The sequence below is a fragment of the Hyaena hyaena genome, unplaced genomic scaffold, assembly GCF_003009895.1.
Source record: "Hyaena hyaena isolate Hyena2069 unplaced genomic scaffold, ASM300989v1 scaffold_85, whole genome shotgun sequence".
Taxonomy (NCBI): Eukaryota; Metazoa; Chordata; class Mammalia; order Carnivora; family Hyaenidae; genus Hyaena; species Hyaena hyaena.
This window is the reverse complement of record NW_024080717.1, coordinates 1,512,420-1,540,116: the sequence shown is the minus strand read 5'-3', so window position 1 is coordinate 1,540,116 and position 27,697 is coordinate 1,512,420. Positions and strand designations below refer to the sequence as shown.

The 27,697-nt window shown below is 44.1% G+C and overlaps 1 protein-coding gene across 1 annotated transcript in view; it reads right to left on the bottom strand.

Moving 5' to 3' along the window:
- The window catches only part of ARHGAP6 (Rho GTPase activating protein 6), a 469,960-nt gene extending 442,556 nt beyond the window's left edge, over positions 1–27,404 (bottom strand). Inside the window, exon 1 of the mRNA XM_039234269.1 lies at positions 26,826–27,404. Coding sequence (XP_039090200.1) covers positions 26,826–27,404 — 579 coding nt within the window. The remainder of the gene's footprint in view (positions 1–26,825) is intronic.
- Between the last annotated feature and the right edge of the window lie 293 nt (positions 27,405–27,697).

The window sequence follows — 27,697 nt, the reverse complement described above, 5'->3', positions numbered from 1 at the left end:
CAGGTAATTATCGATCACCTCATTCTGGCAAAAGCTTGACGACACCACTTGCTTTCTCATCTTTTCTCTCATTATGCTTTTCTCCCTATAGAAAAATACGATTTGGAAAAACAAAACAAAACAAAAAAAAACAACCTTCAGCCCTTCCCTACGCTGCTTGACAGACCACTGAATAGTTTATAACTTTACTCCTTCTTTTACTCATTCTCATTCCCGTGGGCACAGAACCATTTCATCTTTTCCAATTCCAATACATGCCATGTATGCATGGCAATACAAAGTATACACAATATGCCGTATATCCAATATTAAATATAAGGTGTCTTTTGGGGGCGCCTGGGTGGCTCAGTCAGTTAAGTGGCCGACTTTAGCCCGGGTCATGATCCCGCGCTTCGTGGGTTCAACCCCCATGTCGGGCTCTGTGCTGACAGCTTGGAGTCTGGAGCCTGCTTCAGATTCTGTGTGTGTCTCTCTCTCTGCCCCTCCCCTGCTTGCACTCTGTCTCTCTGCCTCCCCAAAATAAGGAAACACTAAAAACATTTTTTAATATATAAGGCTTCTTTTTGTATATATGTAGTACATCTTGGAAACAAGCAGAGTTTTACACAATAACTTTAAAATACGCACGTAAGATGCCAACAACTTCGTCCGACTTTGGTGCTATTGCTTAAAAGTACATGTGGAGCTGCGTTTTGGAAGCTTTTCTCAGGTATTCACGGAGAACATGGATTATGGTCACACCCTACTTGGGCCAAAAGATTATATTCCCAGCAAAACCAACGACCATATTTGCCAAATGAGCCTAAGCAATGAATTTATTTAAACCTTAGTGTACCCAGAAATTCCGCTCATGGGTACATATACCCAAGAGAATTTAAAACATATGTCCAGACAAAGACTTGGACAAGAGTTCAGGACAGAATTATTCACAGTAGCCAAAAAGTGGAAACAACCCCAATGTCCATCAACTGACAAATGGATGAACAAAACGTTGCCTATCCACACAATGCAGTATTATTGCTCAGCAACAAAGTAAAACGAAGTCCTGATACAGACTACAATGTGCGGCTGAACTTTGAAAAATTTGTGCTCCATGAAAGAAGCCAAAGACAAAATGCTACATGTTGTATGATTGCATTTATACGAAATGTCTGGACTAGGCAAATCCAAAGGGACAGAAAGAGAGAGAGAGAAAGGTAAGTGGTTTCCAGGGGCTGGGACGGGAAGAACAGACAGCGACTCCTTCATGGGAACAGGTATCTTCTTGGGGTGACAAAAATGTTCTCAAATTGATGGTTGCACAAGTCTGTGCCAACACCAGAAATCATTAAATTCTATACTTCAAGTGGGTGAACTGCATGGTGTATCAACTAAGCTCAATAAAGCTTTTTTAAAAAACGAAGGGGACTAACGGCTGTAACCAAAACCTGCTTCATAAATGGGTTCTCTGCCCTGGCAGTGCAGGGCCTGCTTGAGATTCTCTCTCTTTTTCCCCTCTCTCTCTGCCCCTCCCCACTCACATTCTCACTCTCTCTCTCTCTCAAAATAAATATTTCTTTAAAAAAGATCAGAGGTTGCCATCCACAAAAAGAAAATGCATTTAACATTTTACACCCCTGCAAAAAAATTCGAAACAAGTTCATCCCCCAGAAACCTACTATTGACCATTCTTGTATTTGGAAAGAAATGTCGGTGCCTTCCTCACAGACCGAAGTAACCACTCCCTCTTATTGAACTTACATAAGTAGTACCCGTTTATTTCGGAAGACATGAGAATTTGGGCTGGCTATAGGACTTGAACGATAGAGGACACCAGAAGTGACAATGTAGTTTCCAGCCTCTGCCTCAAGAGGCTTTGGGGGGGTCTTCTCTCAACCCTGCACCCACCATGAGTACAAACCTATACCAGCCTGCTGGAGCATGAAAGAGCACGTGGAAGCAAGATGAACATCCTTTACCAACATGCTACACGACAGCACAGGCATGAGCAAGCCCAGGAGAGATCAGGCAACTTCTGCCCACATCAAGGGAACTACTCCAGCAACCCTTTTGAAGGGTGTGCAAAAATAATTATTCACTGTTTGTAAAAAGCCACATTTTGTGGTCGTTTGTTACATGGTTTTCTTGTAGCCATATGTAATTGATATAGTATATCATTCTTGTCTAAGGCCTTAGAAGCTGACTCCATCTAAACAGAAAGTCCATTGAGTAGACATTGGGCAGCTCAGAGGAACACAGAGATGTTCAGGACCACGTCTTTCAAAAACAATTTCCCAAATCACATCCTAGACTGACCTGATGATTAAATTGCATTTGGTCATAGTGGCTAAAATGAGCAAATCAGAGGACTCTAGATGCTGGCGAGGATGTGGAGAAATGGGCACCCTCTTACAATGTTGGTGGGAATGTAAACGGGTGCAGCCCCTCTGGAAAACAGTGTGGAGGTTCCTCTTTAAATTAACAGTAGAACTCCCCTATGACCCAGCAATAGCACTGCTTGTAATTTACCCAAGGGACACAGGAGTGCTGATGCATAGGGGCACATGTACCCCAATGTTCATAGCAGCGCTCTCAACAATAGCCAAAACATGGAAAGAGCCTAGGTGTCCATCAACAGACGAATGGATCGAGAAGATGTGGTTCATCCATACAATGGAACACTACATGGCAATGAGAAAGAATGACATCTGGCCATGTGCAGCCACATGGATGGACCTTGAGGGTGTCATGCTGAGCGAAATACGTCAGGCAGAGAAGGACAGATGCCATATGTTTGCATGTAGGGGAGGATTAGGAGGAACTTAACGGAGGACCGTGGGGAAGAAGAAGGGGAGAAATGGTGGGGGAGAGGGAGGGAGGCAAACCATGAGAGACTCTTGAATGTTGAGAACAAACTGAGGACTGATGCGTATGAAGAGGGAGAGGGGAAGGGGGGGGATGGGCATGGAGGAGGGCGCTTGTGGGGATGAGCACCGGGTGTGATATGGAAACCAGCTTGATAATAAACTATTAAAAATTTTTTTAAATAAACTGCATTTGGCCCTCCTCCAGCTCCAGATGCTGCCATTTATGTTGCCTCCAAAACCTCAACTTTTCTGCAACTATACTGTCACCAAACAGATGCTACTCTCGCTAGAAACTCAACCTTTCTGACACTGCTGCCCTCAAAAGCTAGAAGCTCGTACCTCCGCCGTTGCTTAAGAAACAACCTTCATTATGCTCTGACCGAGAGAAATCTAAGAAGTATTCTCTTACAAAAATTAAATCTATCTAATTTAAAAATGAGCAAAGAACTTGAACAGACATTTCACTGAAGAGGACATAATAAGGAGGGCCAGTAAGCACTTAAAGAAAGACTGAACAAGACTGAACACCATTAGCTGTCAGGGAAATGCAAATCAAAACCAGGATGAGATACCACAACAGCCCTCTTAGAATGGATAAAACAGAAACCACAGACACTACCAAGTGCTGACAAGGATATGGAACAACTGGAATTCTTACACCTTGCTGGTGAGAGGGCAAAAAGGTGCAGCCACTCTAGAAGAGGACCTAGATTCATCATCTCTAGAAGAAAGTTCTGACACTGAAACATACACTCACCATGTGACCCAGCAATCTAACTCCTGGCATTCAGCCTGGAGAAATGAAAACTCACACTCACACAGAAACCTCCAGGCAGGGATATTTATAGGAGCTCTCGTCACCATCCCCAAAAGCTGGAAATTGCCCAAATTTCATTTAACAGGTCAGTATATCAACTACGGTACGTCCATACCAGGTGATTTACTACTCATCCATGAAAGAAACAAACTATTGATAACACATGATGATTGTAGTAGAGTCCATATGACAGATGATATTTCGTCTTGATGGTAACAGGACTCCATAACAGGAAATTAAATGATAATATTAAGTGTTAAGGTAGAAGAAAGCAAGGGTTAAAACGAGAAAAATCTGTCATCCAGGAAACTAGGTATAAGGCCCAGCATGAGAAACGAGGGTCGGTGCCAGGATGGACCGAAAGAAAAGGAAAAAGAAGAGTATTATGTAGAAAGAAAGATAAGCTATCCCCCATATGGGAGCCATATGAATACAGACTATGAAAGAGAAGGAATCATCAAAATATTTTCAGGGTTCCAAGACTATGAAAATGGTTATCATGGAAGCAAACAGGAAAGTTTAGAAAAGAAGCTGGTTGTGGTTTATTCATTTACTTACTTTCCCTTCCTGCAGAGAAAAGACCATTAGTTATTCTGAACCTTCAGAATTTGAAACGATGGTGAAGCCTACCAAAAGAGCCATCCTGTAGAGAAAGGGAAATGCGGGCTAGGATTCAACCTGGGAGGGAAAGAATCATTTGCACCTGTAATGGATACACGCGATAGTTGAAACCAAGCCAAGTGAACAAAACTGTTGAGAAAACCCACTTCTTCCATTTGACTAAAATTATTTCTGATAAGCACAAATATCTGATTTAATCTACACATTTCTACCATGGAAGTACATTATGAACATCTGTTTTAGTACCGATCAGTTTCAAAAGATACCTTATGTCAGATCCACCGTCTAAAAGACACTTAATTATTGGATATCATAGGGACTAATCATATCAACTTTTGTAAACCAAGAGAAATAGTTTAAGTTCCAATCAGGCTCAAAGATAACCAGATCAGCATATTCAAGGAATGCAGTATAAACCCAGGCATATTTTGCTTCTCTTTGCAAGGCACCTCCCAAATCCATACTTTGTTCCCTAGAGATATTAACATAATTGCTGAGGATGCTGGCCAATGGTATTTTTTCCAACGGTATTTATTATAAAACAATCTTGGCAAGTGAAAGAAAACAGCACACACTGCTAATATTTTGGTAGAATTCTGTGTTTATTCTAGCACTGTTAACAAGAGAGAAGCAAGCATCCAGAGTGCACAGAGGAATGCTGTTGATGTAAATGAATATTTACTCAAAGTCCAGCTCTTCCTCCCCTCTCCCCAACATTGAGGAATGACAAAGAGCATTTGGATTTTGGATTTCTCCCAGCCTCACACAGAAACACATGCGGCACCCAAAGAAAGGCTTGTTGATGGTACAGCATGGCAGTGAGCGCAGACTGAGCGGCATCCTATAGCAGAGCTTCTCGTGAGATGGAGAAGGATGGGCAAATCCAAGTTACAGAGGAGGAAGAGGGCCAGTCAAGTCAACTGGTTGCTAGCGACGTCACTGTTACAAGGCGGCTTTCTTCAGTCCCCTGGCCACAGTCTATACCCTCAATATTGCATCTGCAGGCCTACGGCTGTGCTACCAGGGAGACAGGACAGGAGGGGGTGGGTCATTGGGTAAAAAGTATTACCATTAATAGACACATCATATTTTATACTGTAGGTAAACAGCGACGACTGTGTTCAAATTTGCTGCGTGTATTCTTCCCGCCACCTGGCCTTAATCATGAGAAACATCAGACAAACCAAAATTGAGGAACATTCCACAAAGTGGGAAGGTCATGAAAGGCTGATGGGAAGAGACGAAGAGGCGATGCTAACTAAATGCAAAATGGGTTCCTGAATGGGATCCTGAAACTGAAAAAGAACGTCAGTAGAAAAGCTGGCGACTCCTGGGGAGTTCTCTATTTGAGTTAAAAGTACTGCAGGTAACCAGCATCACCGAGATTACCTTGGAAACAAACTTGTTACCAAGGATTATTTCTTAGTTTTTATTTATGTGCCATGGCTACATGAGATACGGACATTAAGAAAGTCATTGTATATTTATTGTCTGTCCTGGTCTTAAATGGCTGGTTGGGTACGAGATTAACTCATATGCAAAACCACTCCAGAATTCATGGCCCACCTTCCACTCATATCAGGCAGCTTTTAGCTTCTGCACGACTACACCCTGCTTACTAAGCCTTCCATTCCTTTGCTCATTCTGTTTCTTCTACTTGCCTTCTTCCCCATCCTTGTTCCCAGGACATACTCCTTATTTAATGTCGACTTCAGGGGCACCTGGGTGGCTCAGCCAGTTGAGCGTCTGACTCCTGATTTTGGCTTAGATCATGATCTCACCATTTGTGGGATCGAGCCCCACATCAGGCCCTATGCTGACAGCATAGAGCCTGCTTGGGATTCTCTCTCTGCCTCTCTCTCTACCTATCCCCTGCTCGCACATGCATGCGCTGTCTCTCAAAATCAACAAACATTAAAAAACTGACTTCAAATATCATCTCACCTGGCCTTCCCAAGCAGAGTTTGACTTTCCATTCTTAAAGCCCTTTCTACAAATCTCTGTTTCATAGCTACCATTTTTTCAAGTTTATTTATTATTTTGAGAAAGAGAGAGAGTGGGGGCAGGGCAGAGAGAGAGGGAGAGCTATAGAATCCCAAGCAGGCTCTGCACTGTCTGCACAGAGTCCGACACGGGGCTCGAACTCATGAACCATGAGATCATGACCTGAGCCAAAATAAAGAGTCAGACACTTAACCGGGTGAGCCACCCAGGTGCCCCCAAATCTCTGTTTTAGTTCACAGGAGAAGGAACTGAATCTACCCTATGTGGAGTGATAGTTACAAGCAAGAGATCTAAAACCAGGCTATCTGGATTCAAATCCTGACCCAATCCTTTACCAGCCATATAACCTTGAACAAATTACTTAATTCTCTGTGTCTAAGTTTCCGTGTCTAGAAAATAGGGCTAAATAATAACAATTCATGGGGTTGACAGGAGAACTAAATGAATTTATGCAAATAAAGTAATTCTAAGAGTGTTGGACTCAGGCAAGTAGTCAGTAACTATTTCCTGTTATTACAGTTATACATGTCTCACTAGACTGAGGGCCTTCCTAACAAGGACCATATGTATTTACTTTGCTGAATTCAAATCCTACCTTCCCTATTTTCTGGCTTTGGACTTCCTTTGATTATTGTGAGGACTTAATGATTCAATGCCTTTAAAGGCATTTAAGAGGATAACTTGCTCAAGGCAAGCGTTCAATAAATATAACTATTATTCTGCTAAACCCAGAGCTTGACGAGATATGCTGAATTATTTGATGAATGAATGAGTGAGTGAATAAACTGGAGTAAGAATAATTACTGAAGGATAATATTTCAGTAGCTGATACAGATTATCATTATCAACGAATAGAAAAAACTGAATTTCTTCATTTGCCACCCCATGCCTCCAAGCTTTAGAATGCCAGTTTTTACCAAAGATATCTGTATGTTTTGCTCTGTTTTGTTAACATCCAGTCATTTGGAAGGATCTCCATGGAGTAGAAGAAAAAGTTCTAAGAACAAGTAGTTTAGCACAAGGATACTCTTATAGCCAATGGGGGTTACCTGGGCTGCAGTTATGGCCAAATGAAGAATATATGCAGATTGCCTAAGGGCAGCAGATAAATCGATACAATAACTTACCTAATAAACAACTGCTATATGGTTGGATGGACAGTTTTAATTAACTTCTTTGCCTCAGCTTTGACTATAATAAAGGGGGAAGCACTTATTTTGCCATTTACTTATGCATTTGACATTTGACAAAAACCAAATTGAATTATTTTTGATGCAATTTAAAATATAGTACACAGGGCTATCTGCGTGAGTCGGTTAGGCATCCAATTTTCGATATTGGCTCAGATCATGATTTCATGGTCATGGGATCAAGCCCAGCATCAGGCTCTATGCTAAGTGCTGAGTGTGGAGCCTGCTTGGGATTCTCTCTCTCCCTCTCTCTCTGCCCCTAACCCGCATGTGCTCTCTCTCACTGGCTCTCAAAATACATGAATAAACATTTTTTAAAACTTAAAAAATAGGGGTTGGGTGGCTCAGTCAGTTATGCATCCAGCTTCAGCTCAGGTTATGATCTCATGGTTCATGAGTTCGAGTCCCACATCGGGCTCTGTGCTGTCATTGCAGAGCCCACTTCAAATACTGTTTATTTTATTTTTCTTTTTATTTTTCTTTTTATTTTTCGAGAGAGAGAAAGAGAGAGTGAGCGGGGAAGGGGCAGAGAGAGAGGGAGACACAGAATCTGAAGCAGGCTCCAGGCTCTGAGCTGTCAGCAGAGAACCCAACACAGGGCTCGAACTCAAGAACAGCGAGATCATGACCCGAGCCGAAGTTGGACACTTAACCAGCTGAGCAACCCAGGCGCCCCTACAGAGCCCACTTCAGATCCTCTGCCTCCCTCTCTCTCTGCCCCCCGACTCGTGCTCACTGTCAGTCAAAAATAAGCATTAAATAAATAAATAAGATATAGTACACAAATCTGAAAAGTTAAAATGTAGAAGAAAAACCACACCATATCATAGTTCTTTAACTACTACATATTTTCTTTACAGTTTAAAAAGCCTAAAATTGCATCTTACAATTGTTACTTACATTTACCGTGGTATTGTTGCCTTTTTTCCCTGAAGACATTCTAAAACCTTTAATCTGCATCTGCCTGTGATGTAAAGCATTTCAGAATGAAATAGACTGAGTAATAAACCGCAGACACTGGTGCATAATGCCTCGTAGTGCATGGGTCCTAAGTGGACTCATCAGTGCTTTCACAACCACCCACAAAGGAAATACAATTATATTCTCCATAAAGGTGAAGAAACTGAAATTCATAACTCAAAAATAGTGGCCCTGGGATTTGACCCCAGGCTTAGACACCTCCAAAGTCTACAGTCAGATTGTCCTTAAGGTGTGCTTTTGTTAACAAGACTGAGAGTGACTAGTTCTAAATGTCACTCCCATGAACCTATACTAAAAATTTTGAATCCAGCTGGAACTGTGCTGGAAATTTCTGGGCAAACTCACACTGATCTTGTGCTGCTAGTGATCTACCTCTAGTAAACACACAATCATGTGCAAGAAGTCAGCAGGTAAGTTAAAAAACCCTGGAAAGAATCTTAACCAATGGAGGATGGAAACCAATGGAGACATTTCCCAGATCCCAGAGCCCCATCCTTCAGCTTGTGACAAATCAAAGGAGGCCACATATTCTTTGTTGCCTCTCACATCCACTTCCCTTATCCTTGAGTCTGGGCTGACCCTGTGACTCACTTGGACCACATATCGTGAGATCACCATGTAGTGAGGAAGCCCAAGCCAACCACATGGAGACAAAGGAGCCATACGGGGGAATACCAAGGAATGAGACGTGTAAATGAAGACATCCTGAACTTTCCAGGTATCTGAGATGCCAGCTGAAAGCAACCAAGTGTGTGAACTCAACTGAGGCCGTGTGGAGTAAAACAGCCCAGCGGAGCCCTAACCTGGTTCCTGACTCACAGAATCATGCCACCAAGTTTGGGTTTGGTTTGGCATGCAGCAGTAGGTAACTGAAACCCAGGTGGATCATCCTGAGGGGCATTCTATAGGTTTTCCAGTGGTCCTGGTAGAACCTGGGTTATCCCTTTGTCCACAGCTACAACTTTCGTGACACAACTTACAATTCATTCTCCCTTATTTTTCACTCCTGCTTGCTAGGATCACCTCCCAAATAAACGGCACTCACCCAGGCCCTGACTTTGGAGACAACACAAACTAAGACATGGAGCTTTTGCCCCTCTTACATTTTTATCATGGAGTTTTCAAATTTTTCATAAAAATAATGTATTCACATTGTTCCAGTTATATATAGTAATAAAGAAAGATTCATTTTTATTTCTAAAGAAAGATGTTACTATGAAACTAAAAGTTATGTGTAGAGATATATAGAGAGAGAAATTCTACTAATAGATCATGATCTAAAATTCTCCAAGAAGTCTTTTGACACAAATAAATGGAAACATATTCCACTCTCATGGATTGGAAGAGCAAATATTGTTTAAATGTCCATATTACCCAAAGCCATCTAGAGATTTAATGCAACCTCTATCAAAATACCAATAGCATTTTTCACAGAATTAAACAATCCTAAAATTTGTGTGAAACCACAAAAGGCCCCAAATAACCCAAGCAATCTTGAAAGAGAAAGACAAAGCTGGAAGTATCACAATTCCAGATCTCAATCTAGACTACAAAGCTGTAGTAATCAAAACAGTACGGTACTGGCACAAAACTAGACACATAGATCAATAGAACAAAATAGAGAGCCCAGAAACAAACTCCCAATTACATGGTCAATTAATCTTTGACAAAAGAGGAAATAGTATACAATGGGAAAAAGAATGTCTCTTCAACAGAGTTGGGAAAACTGGACAGCTACATGCAAAAAATGAAACCATACTACTTTCTTACACTGAACACAAAAACGACTCAAAATGGATTAAGGACCTAAATGTGAGACCTGAAACCATAAAAATTCCAGGAGAGAGCTCAAGCAGTCATGTCTCTGGCTTTGGCTACAGTAACATTTTTCTAGATCTGCCTCCTGAAGCAAGGGAGACACAAGCAACAATAAACTATATGGACTGCGTCAAAATAAAAATCTTCTGCACAGTGAAGGAAACAATCAACAAAACTAAAAGAGAACCTACTGACTGGGAAAAGATACTTGAAAATGGCATATGCAATAAAGGATTAGTATCCAAAATATATAAAGAACTTAGACAATGCAATGCCAAAACAAAAAACAAAAACAAAAACAAAAACAAAAACCCCCCCACAAATAATCCAATTGGAAAATGGGCAAAAGACATGAACAGACATTTCTCCAAAGAAGACATACAGACAGTCAACAGACACATGTAAAAATGCTCAACCACTAAAGATCAGAGAAATGCAAATCAAAACCACAGTGAGATATCACCTCACGCCTGTCAGAATGGCTAAAATCAAAAACACGAGAAACAACAAGTGTTGGTGAGGATGTGGAGAAAAAGGATCCCTTGTGCACGGCTGGCGGGAATGCAAACTGGTGCAACCACTGTGGAAAACATTCTAGAGGTTCCTCAAGAAATTAAACATAGAATTACCATATGATCCAGTAATTCTACGACTGGGTATTTATCCAAGGAATATGAAAACACTAATTCAGAAAGATATATGCACCCCTATGTTTATAGCAGAATTATTTACAATAGCCAAATTATTAAAGCAGCCCAAGTATCCATCAATAGATGTGTGGATAAAGATGTGGCATATATATACAGTAGAGTATTATCCGTCCATAAAAAAGAATGAAATTGTGCCATTTGCAACAACGTGGATGGAGAGAGCATAATGCTAAGTGAAGTTAGTCAGAGTATGACAAATACCATATGATTTCACTCACCTGTGGAAAAAACAAAGGAACAAAGGAAAAATAAAGACACAAATCAAAAAAATAAAAATAAAAAAGACTCTTAACCATAGAGAACAAACTGGTAGTTGCCAGAGGGGAGGTAGGTGGAAGGATGGGTGAAATGGTGATAGGCACTAAGAGTAGTACACTTATCTGGATGAGCACTGAGTAATGTATAGAATTGTCAAATCACTGTATTATACACCTGGAATGAATATAACACTACTGGAATTAAAAAATTTTTAACATTGGAAATAGAAATACCAAACAATCTAGTAATTCCACTGCTGGGTATTTACCCAAGGGAAACAAAAACACTAATTCAAAAAAATACATGTACCTCTAGGTTTATTGCAGCATTATGTACAATAGCCAAAATCCAGAAGCAACCCAAGTGCCCATCAATAGATGAATGGACAGAGAAGAGGTGTTAGGTATATACACAATGAAAGATTATTCAGCTCTTTAGAAAGAATGAAATCGTGCCATTTGTGACAACATGGATGGATCTCGAGGGTATTATGCTAAGTGAAATAGGTCGGACAGAGAAAGGCAAATATCATATGATTTCACTTATGTGTGGCATCTAAAAACCAAAACAAACTGCTAACAACAACAACAAAGAGAAACAGGCTCATAAATATAGAGAACAAACTAATGGTTGGGGGTGGGGAGTGGTGTGGAAGGCAAAACAGATGAAGAGGGTTCAGAGATACAAACCTCCAGTTATGAAATAAATAAGTCACGGGGATGCAAAGTACCGCACAGGGAATACAGACAGTAATAATGTAATAACTTTGTGTAGTGATGAATGGTGACTATATCATGGTGAGCATTTCATCATATATACAGGTGTTGTATCACTATGCTGTACAACTGAAACTAATATATGTCAACTATACTTAAATTAAGAATTAAAAATAGGGCACCTTGGTGGCTCAGTTGGTTAAGTGTCCAACTCTTGATTTCAGCTCAGGTCGTGATCTCATGGTTCATGGGATCCCCACATCGGGTTCTGCCCTGGCAGTGCGTAGCCTCCTTGGGATTCTCTCTCTCCCTCTCTCTCTGGCCCTCCCCTGCTCGTGCTCGCTTGCTCGCGCTCTCTCTCAAAATAAATAAATAAACATTAAAAAAAGTTTTAAGAAATAAAAGTGAAAAAATTATATTAAAAGATATAAAGGTAAATAAATAAAACTCTGTAAGAAGTCGTTCCAAGTAAAAGAAAATAATTAAGCTTTCTGCACTATGAAAATATTGCATAGAAACAATGACTTAGAGGAAATCTTTTTTTTTAATGTTTATTTATTTATTTGTGGGGGGGGGAGCATGAGCACACAAGCACAGCAGGGGCAGAGAGAGAGGGAGAGACAGAATCCCAAGCGGGCTCTGCACTGTCAGCACAGAGCCCAATGTGGGGCTCCATCTCACAAAGCATGAGATTATGACCAGAGCTGAAATCAAGATTCAGACGTTCCACTGACTGGGCCACCCAGGGGCCCCTCGGAGAAAATCTTTATAGGTTTACTAAATTAAGTTCCTTCTTGACCATTCAATATTCTCATTCAATGAGTGTTAAAAAAAAAATAACCTTTCTTTTTCTAGAACGGTTTTAGATTTCAGTGAACATTTACATCAGGTATATCGTACCATTTCTTTATATAAATTAGAAATGATAATTTTTGAGGGCGGTAAAATGCTTAGCAGGATTTTAAACATTTCCTAGAAGAGACTTATTTCTAGATAAGGATAGGCAAACTTGACATCACGACCCATTGACTCTTCTGCATCTAGCTTCCCCGTGGGAGGTCAAAAGTCAGGATAATATTGCAAAGAAGAACAAATGATTTCATTTGTTTAAAACCTGTAACTCAGAATAACCTATTTCCACTAAAAGAACCCTGAACAAGAACCTAAATATTAGATCATTTCCATAACATGTGACCAATCTTTAACAGTGTGCTCCTAGCTACATAAGAAAAAGTAATATATTTCCAATGTAATTATAAATTAAAAGATTATTAAAGATAAATTAAAAGATGTCACTGCAGCAGAATAACAATATATTTGCTGAGTTCACAACTCATTGCTTCTGAAGTTAGTCTGAGACCCCTATCAGACTCGTTGACCTTCAGGTGGGCTTACCATCTCCATTTACCCTTTCCTGTATTTTCTTGGCATTTTGACAAACACATTCGGAAAACACATTAACATGAGAATCCAGATTCAACACACCTCTTTGGGGGCTTGCCGAAAGACCCACAGCAATACTCTGTGACGTAATATGAAAACTACATCTGTCTTTGAACTCACCTATAAATCATGAAAGGAAGAAACCTGAGGCACGGGGTCTAGCAGCAAAAACCTGGACAGAGTACGTTCTAATTCTGGATTTCTTTTTTTTTTTTTTTTTTTTTTTTATTTGAGACAGAGAGAGGGAGAGAGCACACATGTGAACATAGGAGACGGGACAAAGGAGGAGTGAGAATCTTAAGCAGGCTCCAAGCTCAGTGCAGAGCCCAATGCATGACTTGGTCCCATGATCCTGGGATCATGACCTGAGCCAAAATCCAGAGTCATGTGCTCAACTGACTGAGCCACCCAGGTGCCCCCTAATCCTGGATTTCTAGTCTAGAAGTAGTTTGCAAGATAACTTTGGGTCAATAGTTTAACTTTAGTGTAAACTATCCTTCAATTCTAGTTTGATATATGCACAATTTTTATGTGCCAAAAAGAAAATACGAGCAAACTTTGTGTTGACACTCAGAAAGAAAGCCAAGCCAACCTGTACTTCTTTCCCAATGAGGATAACACAATATTGGTGATCAGCTGCAGAGCAGGAGAGGTAGAATTCATTTGTAGCATAATAAAAGTACTAGGGAGGCTGGTTTTTAACACAATTTCGGGGAAGGATTTCCATTTCCATCATAATCTAAAGGCAGAACTGTGAAGGTCTTCATCTGGGGGGGTGGGGGGCGGTCATCCTGGACACAGACTGGGGATGCCATAGACAGGATTTAAGTATCACATGGATGCTTAGACTGCATAGAAAACTTTTCAAAACTTTCCCCCTCCTAAGATTGTTCTGCTCCTTGACTTCTGAAGTCAGTCTAGAAATGTTAATGGAAGTTACAGTTAGAATTCAAGGGGGAAAAAAGTGTCTGAATGTAGATGGTATGACCTCAATTTAGTGATGCCGCCTTGTTTGCCTGGAAACACGTTGGCGACATGAACCACGGAAACAAGTCACCTTGGTCTCACATGGCCACGGCGGTCTGAGGAGGTGGGAAAAACACCAGGCTTGAAGCGGGAAAGCAGCCTGCCATTTACCAGCGAGAGAACCAGTGCTGGCCCAGGAGCCACCCAGTTTCTGACATTCCATGTATTCTACAAACAAAACGCGACTGACGCGACGAAGCTACTATGATGAGGGCATGGGAATGAAGGTCATTACCCCTGTGCCTGTTGGCATGTCGGGTTATAGCAAATGCACAATGTAAGTCTGGCAAATCCCTGTGTCCCAAGCCACTAGGTGAAAACAGCAAGGGGGACAGCGTACTGCTGCTCCAGTGCCTATCCGGAAAAGTGTATCTCACTCAACAGCTTGCAAAGTACATTTCCAATGCCCCCCCCTCCCCCGTAGCCCAACTCAGCGAGGTCTACTTTTTCACCTGCTGATCACCTAAGCCCTCTTCAAATGCCACGGTGGAAAGACCAAGCTTCGTGGCACACAGCAGGTGCAGAATAAATAATTTTTACTAAAGTAGTATTTTAATCCAAATCCTACCTTTGTTGCTTCCTAGCTGTGTGACCCGGACACATCTTCCATTTATTTCATCTTGTTCTCCTTGGCGTCTTTTCGTACTTCCTATGTGCTGGGCACTTTCCAAGTAATTAAGCCATGAGATCCTCACAAAAACCCCTTGAGGTAGGCACTTTATCACCATCTGACAGACGAAGACACTGAGGCAGAAACATGCTTTGTAATTTCTTTAAGGTTACAAGGCAGAGCTGGGATCTGAACCCAGGCAGTGTGGTTCGGAGTCCAGCTCTAACCCATTCACTTCATTTCATCTCCAGCTGAGTTTGGCTACCTCTTCATCAGAAGTCTCAGTGTCCTCACGTACAAAATAAATGCTGATACACTCATCCCAGAGAATTGCTGTGATAACAAAAGATTGGTGAACAGTTCACAAATACTAATAGCTGTTCCACTTATCATTATCATCAACACCCGTTAACTAAAATAAGCGCACAGGGAATCAATCAGAAATTTCAACGTGAGCAGAGTGACACTTTGCTCAAAAGCCAGAAAACCTGGTAGCCCGTTTCAGGATTTCTCTGGACCGAATTAATAGCTAGAGCAGAGGCCTTGTTATAATAAACCCGAGGCAATGTGGCTATTGTTACCTAAAGCTTCTCTTTCCCTTTCCCCACTTGCATTTTGGTCTCGGAGTAGCATCTTGCCTAATTGTTTCTCAACCCCTGAGGGATGAAGTTATCAGCAACAGAAGCACTGATCCAATGCTTATTCACGCTTTGGCTCCCGTAGGTGGTATGGAGTCACCTGTTTTGATGAGCTGTCCAGGTATACAGAAACGAAAACATGCCCTTTTCCTTGCTCTGTGGGCCATCCAACTCAATTCACTTCCAATTCCTCCACAGACATGACTACTCTGGGCTCAGCCTCTTCTTGGGTCCATCAGCATATCACTTGATGGGTGGTTTCTCAAGGTGCTTTTAATTCTAATGGCTCCTGAAAATCGTTGGCTATGTAATAGTTCTAGTGTGATATGGCTGGGCAATTTTTCAAGATTCTAAGTAGTTTTTAAAGTCCCTGTGTATTGTGAGAAACAATCTTTTGAATCACTTCCTTTCAAAGCCTAATAATCAGGACACAGAATCTCCAGGGTAACCAATCTCAGAAAATCCCAGTTTGGCTGTCGATTTTTCCATTGGTTCTGCCCGAAGAATTATTACCTTCCTTGTGGCATCTTCAAGGACAGATTTAATTTACTGTATATTTAATAATGTATATTATTTTACATTTAATATACATTAGGCCTCGCCAACTGCATGACCTTGCTCCTCATTAATATTTACATTGTCTTGAAAAGATGACACAGTGACAATGTTGGTATATTTTCTAAAAGCTGTAAGCAACATCCTTTTTTTTTTTTTTTTTTACAAATAGTTTATTGTCAAATTAGTTTCCACATAACACTCAGTGCTCATCCCCACAAGTGTCCTCCTCCATGCCCATCCCCCCTCCCCCCCACATCCATCAGTCCTCAGTTTTTGTCAGCATTCAAGAGTCTCTCATGGTTTGCCTCTCTCCCTTTCCCCCACCATTTCCCCCCTTCTTCTCCCCCTTGTTCCTCCGTCAAGTTCCTCCTAATCCTCCTATACGTGCAAACATATGATATTTGTCCTTCTCTGCCTGACTTATTTCGCTCAGCATAACACCCTCAAGGTCCATCCATGTTGCTACACGTGGCCAGATTTCATTCTTTCTCATTGCCATGTAGTATTCCATGGTATAGATAAACCACATCTTCTTGATCCATTCATCTGTTGATGGACACTTAGGCTCTTTCCATGTTTTAGCTATTGTGGAGAGTGCTGCTATGAACATTGGGGTACATGTGCTCCTATGCCTCAGCATTTCTGTATCCCTTGGGTAAATTCCTAGCAGTGCTATTGCTAGGTCATAGGGGAGTTCTATTGTTAGTTTCCTGAGGAACCTCCACACTGTTTTCCAGAGGGGCTGCACCAGTTTGCATTCCCACCAACAGTGTAGGAGGGTGCCCGTGTCTCCACATCCTCGCCAGCATCTAGAGTTCTCTGATTTGCTCATTTTAGCCACTCTGACTGGCGTGAGGTGGTATCTCAGTGTGGTTTTGATTTGTATTTCCCTGATGAGGAGGGATGCTGAGCCTCGTTTCATGTGTCTGTTGGCCATCTGGATGTCCTCTTTGGAGAAGTGTCATATCTTCTGCCCATTTCTTCACTGGGTTGTTTGTTTTTTGGGCGTGTAGTTTGGTGAGTTCCTTATAGATTCTGGATATTAACCCTTTATCTGATATGTTATGTCATTTGCAACTATCTTTTCCCATTCCGTTCGTTGCCTATTAATTTTCTGGGTTGTTTCCTTGGCTGTGCAGAAGCTTTTTATCTTGATGAGGTCCCAATCGTTTATTTTTTGCTCTTGATTCCCTTGCTTTTGGGGATGTGTCAAGTAAGAAGTTGCTGCGGTGGAGGTCAAGGAGGTTGTTTCCTGCTTTCTCCTCTAGGGTTTTGATAGTTTCCTGTCTCACGTTCAGGTCCTTTATCCATTTTGAGTTTATGTTTGTGCATGGTGTGAGAAAATGATCTAGTTTCATTCTTCTGCAGCAACATCCTTTTTTGATTGATATTAATACTGTAAAATTCATCCTTTTACAGTGCACAACTCAGCAATTTTTAGGATATTCAACCAGGTTGTGCAACCATCACCTCTGTCTAGTCCCACAACCTTTTCAACATCCCAAAAAGAAACCCAGTATCCATTAGCACTCACTCGCCATCCCTCCCCACTGCCAGCCTCTGGCACCCACTAATCTACTTCCTGTCTAGATCTGCCTACTCTGGACATTTCAAATAAACAGAATCATAGAATATGTGGCCCTTTGTCATCAGCTTCTTTCACTTAGCATGTTTCCAAGATTCATCCAAGTTGTATCATCTATCAGTACTTCATGCCTTTTTATTGCTGAATAATCTTGTATCGTACAGACAGATCACACTCCACTTATCCAATCATCTATGGATGAGCGTTTGGTCCATTTCCACCATTTTGCCTATTATGAATAACGATGCTATGAATGTTCATGGACAAGATTTTGCATGGACATACTTTCACGTCCCTTGGGTATGTGCCCCAGAGGTGGGATTACTCGGTCATACCAGGAATCTATGTTTAATTTCTTGAGAAACTGCCAACCTGTTTTTGGAAGCTGCCGCACCGCTTTGCAGCATCACCGGCAGAGTGTGTAAGAGGTTCAGATTCTCGACATTCTTGCCAACACCTGTCATTATCCTCTTGATTATAGTCATCCTAGTGGGTATGAACTGGTGTGTGCCTGTGGTTTTGGTTTGTGTTTCCCTCATAGCTAGTGAAAATAGCATTCTTTACCTGTTAACACAACAATTTCATTTTTTTTCACACATCCCATTCCACGTCTTTCGCTGTACTGTAACACAGTTGCAATCATAGTCTCACTGGCCCAGAGACGACGCAGGAAACTTTAGAACAAGACATCATGCCCCCAAAGGTGTGTCTCCAGGGCTTGGAAAACTGCTGTCAGAATACAGACTCCCTCTGCCATTGACTAGATTTTGATATGAAACACACTTTCCCTGACATAGGCACCAGACTGGAAGAATCAGAATCCCACTACGGAGAAACGAGCACACAATTCTGCAAATCCTGAATGTGTCGTGACATGTAGTGCACTCAAAGCTTATTTATTCGGAGACAGCATCTGGTTGAGCCAAAACGTGGAAATGGAGCCTTCTCAGATATATATGGGACCAGGTGATCAAAAGCAAAGTAAGAAGAAGAGCTATCTCCACAGGAATCTTTACATTAAATAATAAAATCTGGGGGCACCTGGGTGGCTCAGTCAGCTAAGTGTCAGCTCTGTGCTGACAGCTCAGAGGCTGGAGCCTGCTTCAGATTCTGTGTCTCCCTCTCTCTCTGCCCCTCCCCTGTTCACATTCTGTCTCTCTCCCTCTGTCTCTCAAAAATAAACATCGGAAAAATTTTAATGATAAAATCTGTATCATGACGCTCAAAGACCAGTTAGACTTACTCCCAGCCATCTCTCACTCCCATACTCCATTCTAGTTGGATTTCTCGAAGCTCCTGAAGTATACTGTGTCCTTTCTGAACGACAGGATGGTCCTTATAGCCAGAGTGCCGCCCATCTTCCTTTTTGTTTGGCAAAAGCCTCCTCATCCACTGGGTTCAGTGTAGACCTCCCACGCCCCCCTGGTCCTCGTGTAGGTTTCCTATGGCCGCTGTACCAAACCACCACAAACACCGTGGCTTAAAACAACACACACTCACTCTGTTACAGTTCTGGAGGCCGGAAGCCCCACTGGACTAAGATAAAGATGTCGGCAGGGCTGAGCTCCTTCTGTAGGTTCTGGGGGAGAATCTGTTTCCCGGCCTTCTTCAGCTTCCAGGGGCTGCTCCTTTCCCTGGCACATGACTCCTGCCTCCATTTTCAAAGCCAGCAGCGTAGCATCTTCAAGACCAACTCATGCCTCCCCTTCCTCCCTCCCTCCCTCTCCCCCACCATCCATCCTTCCCTCTCTCACTCATCGTGTCCCCACATCTCCTTCTCTGCCTCGAACCCACCTGCCTCTCTCTTGCAAGAGTTCTTGTAATGACACTGACTCACCCACATAGTTCACGATCACCTCCCACCTGAAGACCCTTAACTGAATCACATCTGCAGAGGCCCTTTTGCCATGAAGGTAGCCTATCCATGGGGTCTGGGAATCGGGATGTGGACATGGGGGGTGGGGGGCGTCGTTCTGTCTACAGTAGTCCTCTGGTGGTAACGCCACAGTATTCTGAACAATACGGGGCCCTATTTATTTGAAAGTATTGTTTTCACAAAAGGGTAAGCACCTTGTGGGGCCATACCTGTTTGTTCCACGTACATCCCCCACGTCAAGTGCACAGCCGGTATTTGATAAATTATTTGCTGACTGGCTGAGTGGCCAGTTTAGCTTCCCTGGACTGGAGTTCCTTGGGAAGGGGAGGAGGGCAGCTAAGATTATACTGTAAAAGGCTCTGAAATGACTGCCTTCAGCTGTTTGGATTTCATTCTGTACACACGGAGTCCCAGCAAAACTTTTGGCTCAGGAAGTCAACGTGATTGCAACGTGCCTTTGGAGTAACAGGCCCATAAGCCAGATGGGAAGAGGGACAAAGTGAAGGCGGGGTGGCCAAGCAGGAGGCCACGGCCACCGAGGACCCAGACTAGGCAGCAGCAATGGGAAGGAACCGCTGGAGAGAGATGTGGGAACTGGAATTCACTCCACTTCAAATCCTTCTGAGAACAGAGCGGATGAGACACAAACCCAAGGGAAGTGGACGGCTTCTTCGAGAAGACAGGAGAAAGCAAAGAGGGGAGAGCCAGAGGTGGCTGCAAGCGGGTGAAAGCGAGCGCACAGAGGAACAGCGGCGCCAGCCAGAGCCCGCACTGCAGGCCAACCGTGCTCCGAAGAAGGGGGGTGAGCTGCTGGGCTTCAGACACGTGGAAGGTGAGGCGTCCGGCCTACACTGTGAGCACACGTGCGGGAGGAATCAGAAATGTCAGCAACTCAAACACAGGGCTGGAGCCGGACATGGTTATGAGTATCCCCGTGAGGGATGATGGCTCAAGTCGCAAGAGTGAATGAGATCATCAGGGGAGAATGATTTGAAGGAAAGACACAGAACCATGAGGACAGGCAGACGAAGACCAGCACAGAGACAGAGGAGCAGGAAGAGACATTGGAGGTGGACAGGCGGCGACCGAGACTCCGTGGTGGGGACAGCATTGGGGGGGGGTGGGCAGGGCAGCTCTGTGGGTTCTCCTCAGAAGTCCAACCAGAGGAGGTCTAAGAAGAAGCTTGGAATCAGGGTACCTTTGAGAGAACCGTTCCAGTAAGTAATAGGCAAAGAAAAGGGATTGCCAAGGTGTAAGGTGCTTGTGGCCGCTGACTTTTTCCAGAAGCTTGGCAGTTTATATCAAGATTCCAGAAGAATTTCTGGGTAGGTCTGCCCCTAGTGTGTCTGAATTTGAGCTTGATCCTTGCAGTCCACCCTGTAACTGTGAGATCTAGATCTAGCTGTACCTAGATGCTACCCAAGCTCCTTCCTGGGTCTAAAAATCCCTCTTTCCAACCCTCGAATCTCGAAATTCTGGCAAAAGCTCCATTCCCAGGCATCTGATGAGTTACCTTGCCATTATTTTCTATTTCAGTTCAGAATTACTTTAGCGATGAATTCTAGCAGAGGGATACTCAAAGAGAGAGCATATAAAAGCTGAGTAAATGTTTTCCTAATTTATAAATTCTTCCAGCATGCTGATTTCAGACCTAATTCCTTATCTGTCAATTTCATGTCTGAAGCCATCTTACTCGAATTACTTCCTCTTTGGTGACACTGGTGAGCCTCTATTTTTAATCACAACATTCATCTCTGCTCATGTTTTAAACTTTAATGCCAGTTTCCATCATTATATATTTACCACTCAATTTTTCCCTACACATATTTAGACGCCCCATACTTTTTTCCTTTCCTCAATACCTATCGGAAAGGCTTTTTTTTTTTTTCCTTTCCAGTTCAGAGCCTTGCTTGACATATACCAGAAAAGAAGAAGAAAAGAACAGAGAGTGAAGCCAGACGCATGAGAGAAAATAGTACTGGAAGGCAGAACCTAGGATTCCGCTTCTTGTATAAAGCAGCACATTACACGGAGTACCTCAACTTCAGTGCTACTAAAATTCCGAGCAGGATAATTCTTTGCTGTGGCGGGCTGTCTTCCTTGTTGCGGGATGATTAGCACCATCGCTGGCCTCTACCCACTGGATGCCAGAAGCAACCCCCTGCCCCAGCTCTGGCCACCAAAACTGCTGCGAGCTGTTGCCAAGTGCGCTCAGGGTGCAAACGCACCCACAGAGGAGAAGCACTAGCCTATAGAGACCAACCTAGCCGCGGTTCAGTAATGCAAGAAAACAATGTGCTAAAATGGCAAAGTAAGACATACAGAAGTATTATGTTTATATGCCAACTCCCATCTGTTTGTAGGATGCTTGGCACGGTTTCCCCATGCCTGCCTCCTCTGAATATCTCCCCCGCTGCGTGTTTCACCCTGCTAAGGCTTCGTCCCCCACCGCCACTCCCAGACACTGGAGGGATCTCTCTGAAACACATATCTGATCGTCTTCCACCCTCATGCTAGAAAATCACCAAGTTCCTCCATTCTCTACCACAGGGTTTCTCCACCTGGGCACTCCTGACACTGAGGGCCAGAGAATTCTTTGCTGTCGAGCTGCCCTGTTCGTTGCAGAATGTTTAGCAGCATCTCCGGTTTCTCCCTGACGAGAGGCCAGTGGCACCTTCTCCTGTAGTAAACAGAATAATCTCCCTCCAAAGTTGTCCACACCGTCATCTCTGGAACCCGTGAATACGTGAGGTTACATGGCAAGGGGGAGTGAAGGTTGCAGATGGAATTAAAGGTTGCTAATCAGCTGACCTTAAAATAATGAGATTAGCCTGGATTATCCAGGTGAGCCCACTTTAATCACAAGGGTCCTTAAGAGAGCCCGAGGGAGAAATGACCGTGGAAGAAGAGTCAGAGAGATGCAACAAGGCTGGCTGTGAGTATGGAAGAAGGGGACCACTGCAAAAGTAAAGGAAACAGACCCCAGAGCATTCAGGAAGAACACAGTCCTGCCAGCAACTTGACTTCAGCCCTGTGAGACCCATTTCAGACTTCTGACCTCCAGAACGATAAGGTAACAAACGTATGTTGCTCTGAGCCACGAAGTCTGGGGTAATTTGTTCTGGCGGCAATAGGAAACTAATGTACCACCACCCCCTGCTGTGACAACCAAAACTGTCCTCAGACATTGCTAAATGTGCCCTGGGGACAAAGTCACCTCCAGGTTGAGAACCACGACTCCACAAAAGGACAATTCCAAACTCCTGAGATGTGCACAGTGGGCCTCTTCATAAGGAATGTTACCGAAACTGTTGAATCCTATTATGCAACACACAGCAAGACACAGCCTATGCTCTGGGCAAACTAAGCTTCCACCTTCAAAAGTGCTTTATATACTCTGACCTCTCTGTAGATTTACTGCCAAAGAGGTGCCTCGGAGGGTGGGCCATAGGCTTTGGTCCTCCTGCCATTTGCATCCGTGCCCATAGTTAGTTACTACCCCCCAAAATGTGTGTCTGTGTGTGTGTGTGTGTGTGTGTGTGAGAGAGAGAGAGAGAGAGAGAGAGAGAGAGAGAGAGAGAGATTTCTGGTCTCATTAGGTTACTATATAGACAGCCATCTGGTTGCTACACACATTAAGCCACAGATATCCGAACCTCCTCCTCCAAACAAATGCTGCACTCGAGCCCCTCTGAGCCCTCTTCGTTGAACACTCTCGCATCACCAACACCTCTGTGCCTTCGCATGTCCACGCCTTTCCCTTTCATCAAAGAACCACCTCCCTTCTTCAAGTTCAAGTCAAGTTCAAGTGCTCTCTGCACAGTGACGCCTTCCAAAAGTCTCCAGGGCACAATGTGCTGATCCTTCTGCACTGCACCTGCTGGTCAACTCCTCTGTCCTCTGCACGAGACTGCAGGCTCCTTAAGAGGAGTAGCTTCTCGGCACTTCCGGTACCTACAGAAATCTTGTGCTCAAGACGTGTTTATGGCATGAATGAAGAAAAGAAGTCATGGATAGAGAGAGATCGTTTTAACTGTGGGTTATCAAAGCTGGCAAAGTCCAAGTCAGCTATGAGCATAACCCCGGCTCTGATCCATGAGAATGAGGAGAATGCCAGGGTTGGCAGGAGACCTTCCTCCTTTGTCTGAGACCAGAATCAGGGACAGAGCTTGACCGCTAGGAACACACGTTGAGAAGCGTGTACCAACTGTGCCATGATGCACCATTTCTCCCTTTGCCCCCTGGGCAGGTACTCTACCTCACACGCCCACGAATCTGAGTTTGTTAAAGCGATCCTGAAACACATAGTAAGGAAATATTAACAGAGTTGTAGCTCACTTTGTTTAATACCTCCTGGTTTTAGGCCATAAGATGGCCCTTTGGGAGCTTTCAGGGAGCACAAGGCATTGAGCTGCAGGCATTTATGAGAGTCCTGGGAGCGGGGTGGGCGGGGAGGGCCACTGTGTGAACAATTCAGTTGAAAACCAAAGACTCTGCTCAAAGAACTACGCAGAAACAAATGCGATCCATGGCTGGCTAAATGAGAACGAAGGTGAATTCTCAAGTTTGCTTACGGCTTCAGTGGAAGAGAAAGAACAGTTGAACAAACCGTAAGAGGCATGCCTGTCTCAAGGGAGATCCACCTGGCATGAAACTGGACAAAGGCCCCAGGGAGAATTTATGCCAGTGGAAACACTTCTATGGGCACAGACAGCTGGCATGGCGTGCTACATTCAACTCACAGGTGCAGTGGTGCTCAACTGGGGCAACTGTGGCCCCCAGGGAACATTCAGCAGTGTCTGTAGACATGTGTCATTGTCCCACTGGTGAAGAAGCGTGCTCCTGGCATCTAGTGGGTAGAGTCCCAGGATGCTGCTAAACATCCCACAATGCACAGGACAGCCTCTACCACAAAGAATCAGTTGGCCACCATAGTCAATAGTGCAGGGGCTGAGGAACCCAGAGCCACCAGGAAAAGCACAAGAACCAAAAAGCTCCTCCTAGAGCTCACTTTAAGTAACCCTGCAAGGTATCCATTTGCTGGACTTTTGACATTATTGATACAGATTCTCTTTTAGGAGGAAGGATCCAGCTTGTTGGCAAGTGAGAAGGACAAGCAGTGCTCAACTGGATGGATTTCCTTGTTTCTTTGAGAAGATCCCCAGTAATCTAGCCATTAAATTCCAGACCCAGCGGTTATGATAGGATATCTGGGCCTCTACTAAACAAAACCAGCCTTGAACCTTCATTCCATCTGATCACTCCTTGTCTGTCTCAAGAATAAGGAAACTACACACACACACACACAAGCACACGCACACGCACACATACTTTATGAGAAAATGTTGCTCTTCTGCTAGATGGCTACATAAGTTTTAACCATTGCAAAGAAGTGAAAATCACAGTAGATGACCTTGCAGACCTCCCAAATGCTGCATAGAACAGTTAAAAGCCACCAGAACTGCTGCAGTTCAGATACTTGTCCAGTGATCATGAGATTTCAGTGGATAAGAAGATAATTTCTACCCAGACATGATCATCTACAGTAGAATACCTTTGGGTCACAACAGCAACAGCATCTGTATATTCCAGGTACGTGCAGTTGTTAAGAAAACCAGAGACATTTTTAACGAGGCCGTTGGGTTTAAACGTGAACGTCAGTGGCTATTGAATCCAAGAACTTGGCTTGCTTTCACATTTCTCTCTCTTCTCAGCTCACATGGATTATTCTGATAATGTGCACTTCTGATATACAGTGCGATTTCAGCCCCTCTAAAGACCTAGAGAAATTCAACATCCAGATTTTTTATACTGTTTCGAATGTGGAGTTCCCTGGTTTGGAGAGGACTTCCTGTTCTCTGACTTGACTTTTCTCTCTACTGCCTGTCTTCCTCAAGAAAATAGGCAGAACCGTCAGCAACGTTTGTTAGTTTTTGTAATCCATACTCCCCACCCAACAGCAAGTTACTTTGACATGATAGCTAATATTTTATTAATATATGATACTGATGTTTCTGATTAAACTGCTGAGTTTTCTAAGGTGGTCCATTAAAAGCCAAAATTTCACAGTTATCTCATGTTAACAGAGGGAGGTATGATCTTGGATGCTATTTTCAAACCATTTTTCTTGGTTGTGTTTCCTTTATTTAGTCCAAATCTCTAGCACTTACACAGTATTTCATTTCTGTAATTCTAACTGCACTTTAAAATATTTAATTACAACTGATGGAATCTCCTTTTCCTTATGGAAACAGACCCAAGGCAAATCTATGGAATTTGTGAACTGAAAGAGACCAGAGTTGTTCATTTCTAGAACAACTACTATTTATTCTCTAAACGCATGCTGCTTTCCAAGTGCCCGTCGACCAGTTTCCCAAGAACTCTGTTCCCCATTCTTCTTAACCAGCCAGCCAACATTTCAAAGGTACCAAATAGCTCCCTCTGAGTTCCCTATTTATTAAAGATCCCAGATTCACACAGATTTCATTAACTACTGGTCGTCCTTAGTGGAATTTGGGCATATTTCCATGTTCTTTCATAGCCTGAAGCAGAGATTCTTTTTCTCCTAGATTAAACTAGGACTCGCTACCATAGATTTCTTAAATTAGATCTTTAGGGAGAAGAAAAGATCCAAACTAGAGAATTCTAGTAGCCACTCCCCACACCACCCAAACACACACACCTCCACACATAATCAACAGCACCGTCCAGAATGTGTCTGAATTCTCTGCAGAACAACCAGATGGCAGACATACTTCAAAATATATTACATCCAATCCTTACAAGAGCATAGGAATTAGATCATTTGAGTTGGGGAAAACACCCACATTGGATGAAGGGATAAGATGACCCTGGAGATCGCCTGCAGCACAAACAGGAAAGCAGCACATGTATCTCCCTCCAGTTCCCACCACTACTCCAAAGTGGAGCCAAGAAGTCCTAACGAGACACACATGGGCGGCCACTAGGGACGTCCCATTTCCAGGCATCATTTCATCGCGAAGGAAGAACAGCACCCGGTGGAAACCTCTCAGTGGGCCCCTGGCTCTGTAAGTGTTAAGGCATTAAACGGCTGCCCAGGTGTCCAGCCTTGGGCCACGAGCACGCGCAGCACCGGACCCTACCTACCTCGGACTTCCACACAACGTAGGGGTGGCTGTGGCTGTTGGGGGGGGACTGGAACTTTCTCTGCTGGAGCCACCTCCTGGGAGAAGCGAAGATGCCATTGGGGCCACCCCCCGAGGAGCAGAGGATGGCGCTGCGGCCACTGCCGGGCCCAGCCAGGACTGAGGGCAGGTCCCAGGCCATGCTCTTCTTGAGGCCGCCGCGACCCAGGGGGACCTCATAGTCAAAGTGGAAGCTGCCGGACGGCGACTTCTCCTGAGGGGTGCTGGGCGTGGAGTAGGATGAGCAAAGGGGTCTAGGGGGCGGGAGTCGGCTGGCCCGGGGGTGTGGGCCCCGAGGAGAGGACGCCGAGCGGGGGCCGAGACCCTCGGCCGGGGGCAGCGTGGAGCAGAGGCGGCCCCCGGTGGCCCCCCGCGAGCTGCCCTCCACGCCCGCCTCGCCCCCACAGCCGCCGATCAGGGCCGGGTCCAAGCTGCGGGTCTGGCGCAGCTTCCTCTTGGAGAAGCCCTTGGCCGAGGCCGCGCCGCCCGAGGCCGGCGAGGAGCAGGAGAAGACACTGTGGAGGAGGCTCTGCGCGGACATCTCGGCGGGACTGTGCTCGAGGGCCTCCCTCTTCCCGCTCTCGGGACGCCGGCGATTTGGAGCCGGGAAAGGAAGGGGGACTCGGGCTGGGCTGCCGGGCGGGGTGGCCCGAGGCTCGCCGAGGGCTGTGGAGGGCAGCGCCCGGCTCACGCGCCACCAGCGCGCTCCAAGTGCCCCAGCGGGTGCAGAAGCAGAAGATCCATCGCCAGCCTTCTAGGAAAAGAGGTCGGGTGGCCTCCTGCGGCCGCTAGAACCTTCCCCCCAGAGCCCAAGTCTCGAGTGCGGTGAGGAAG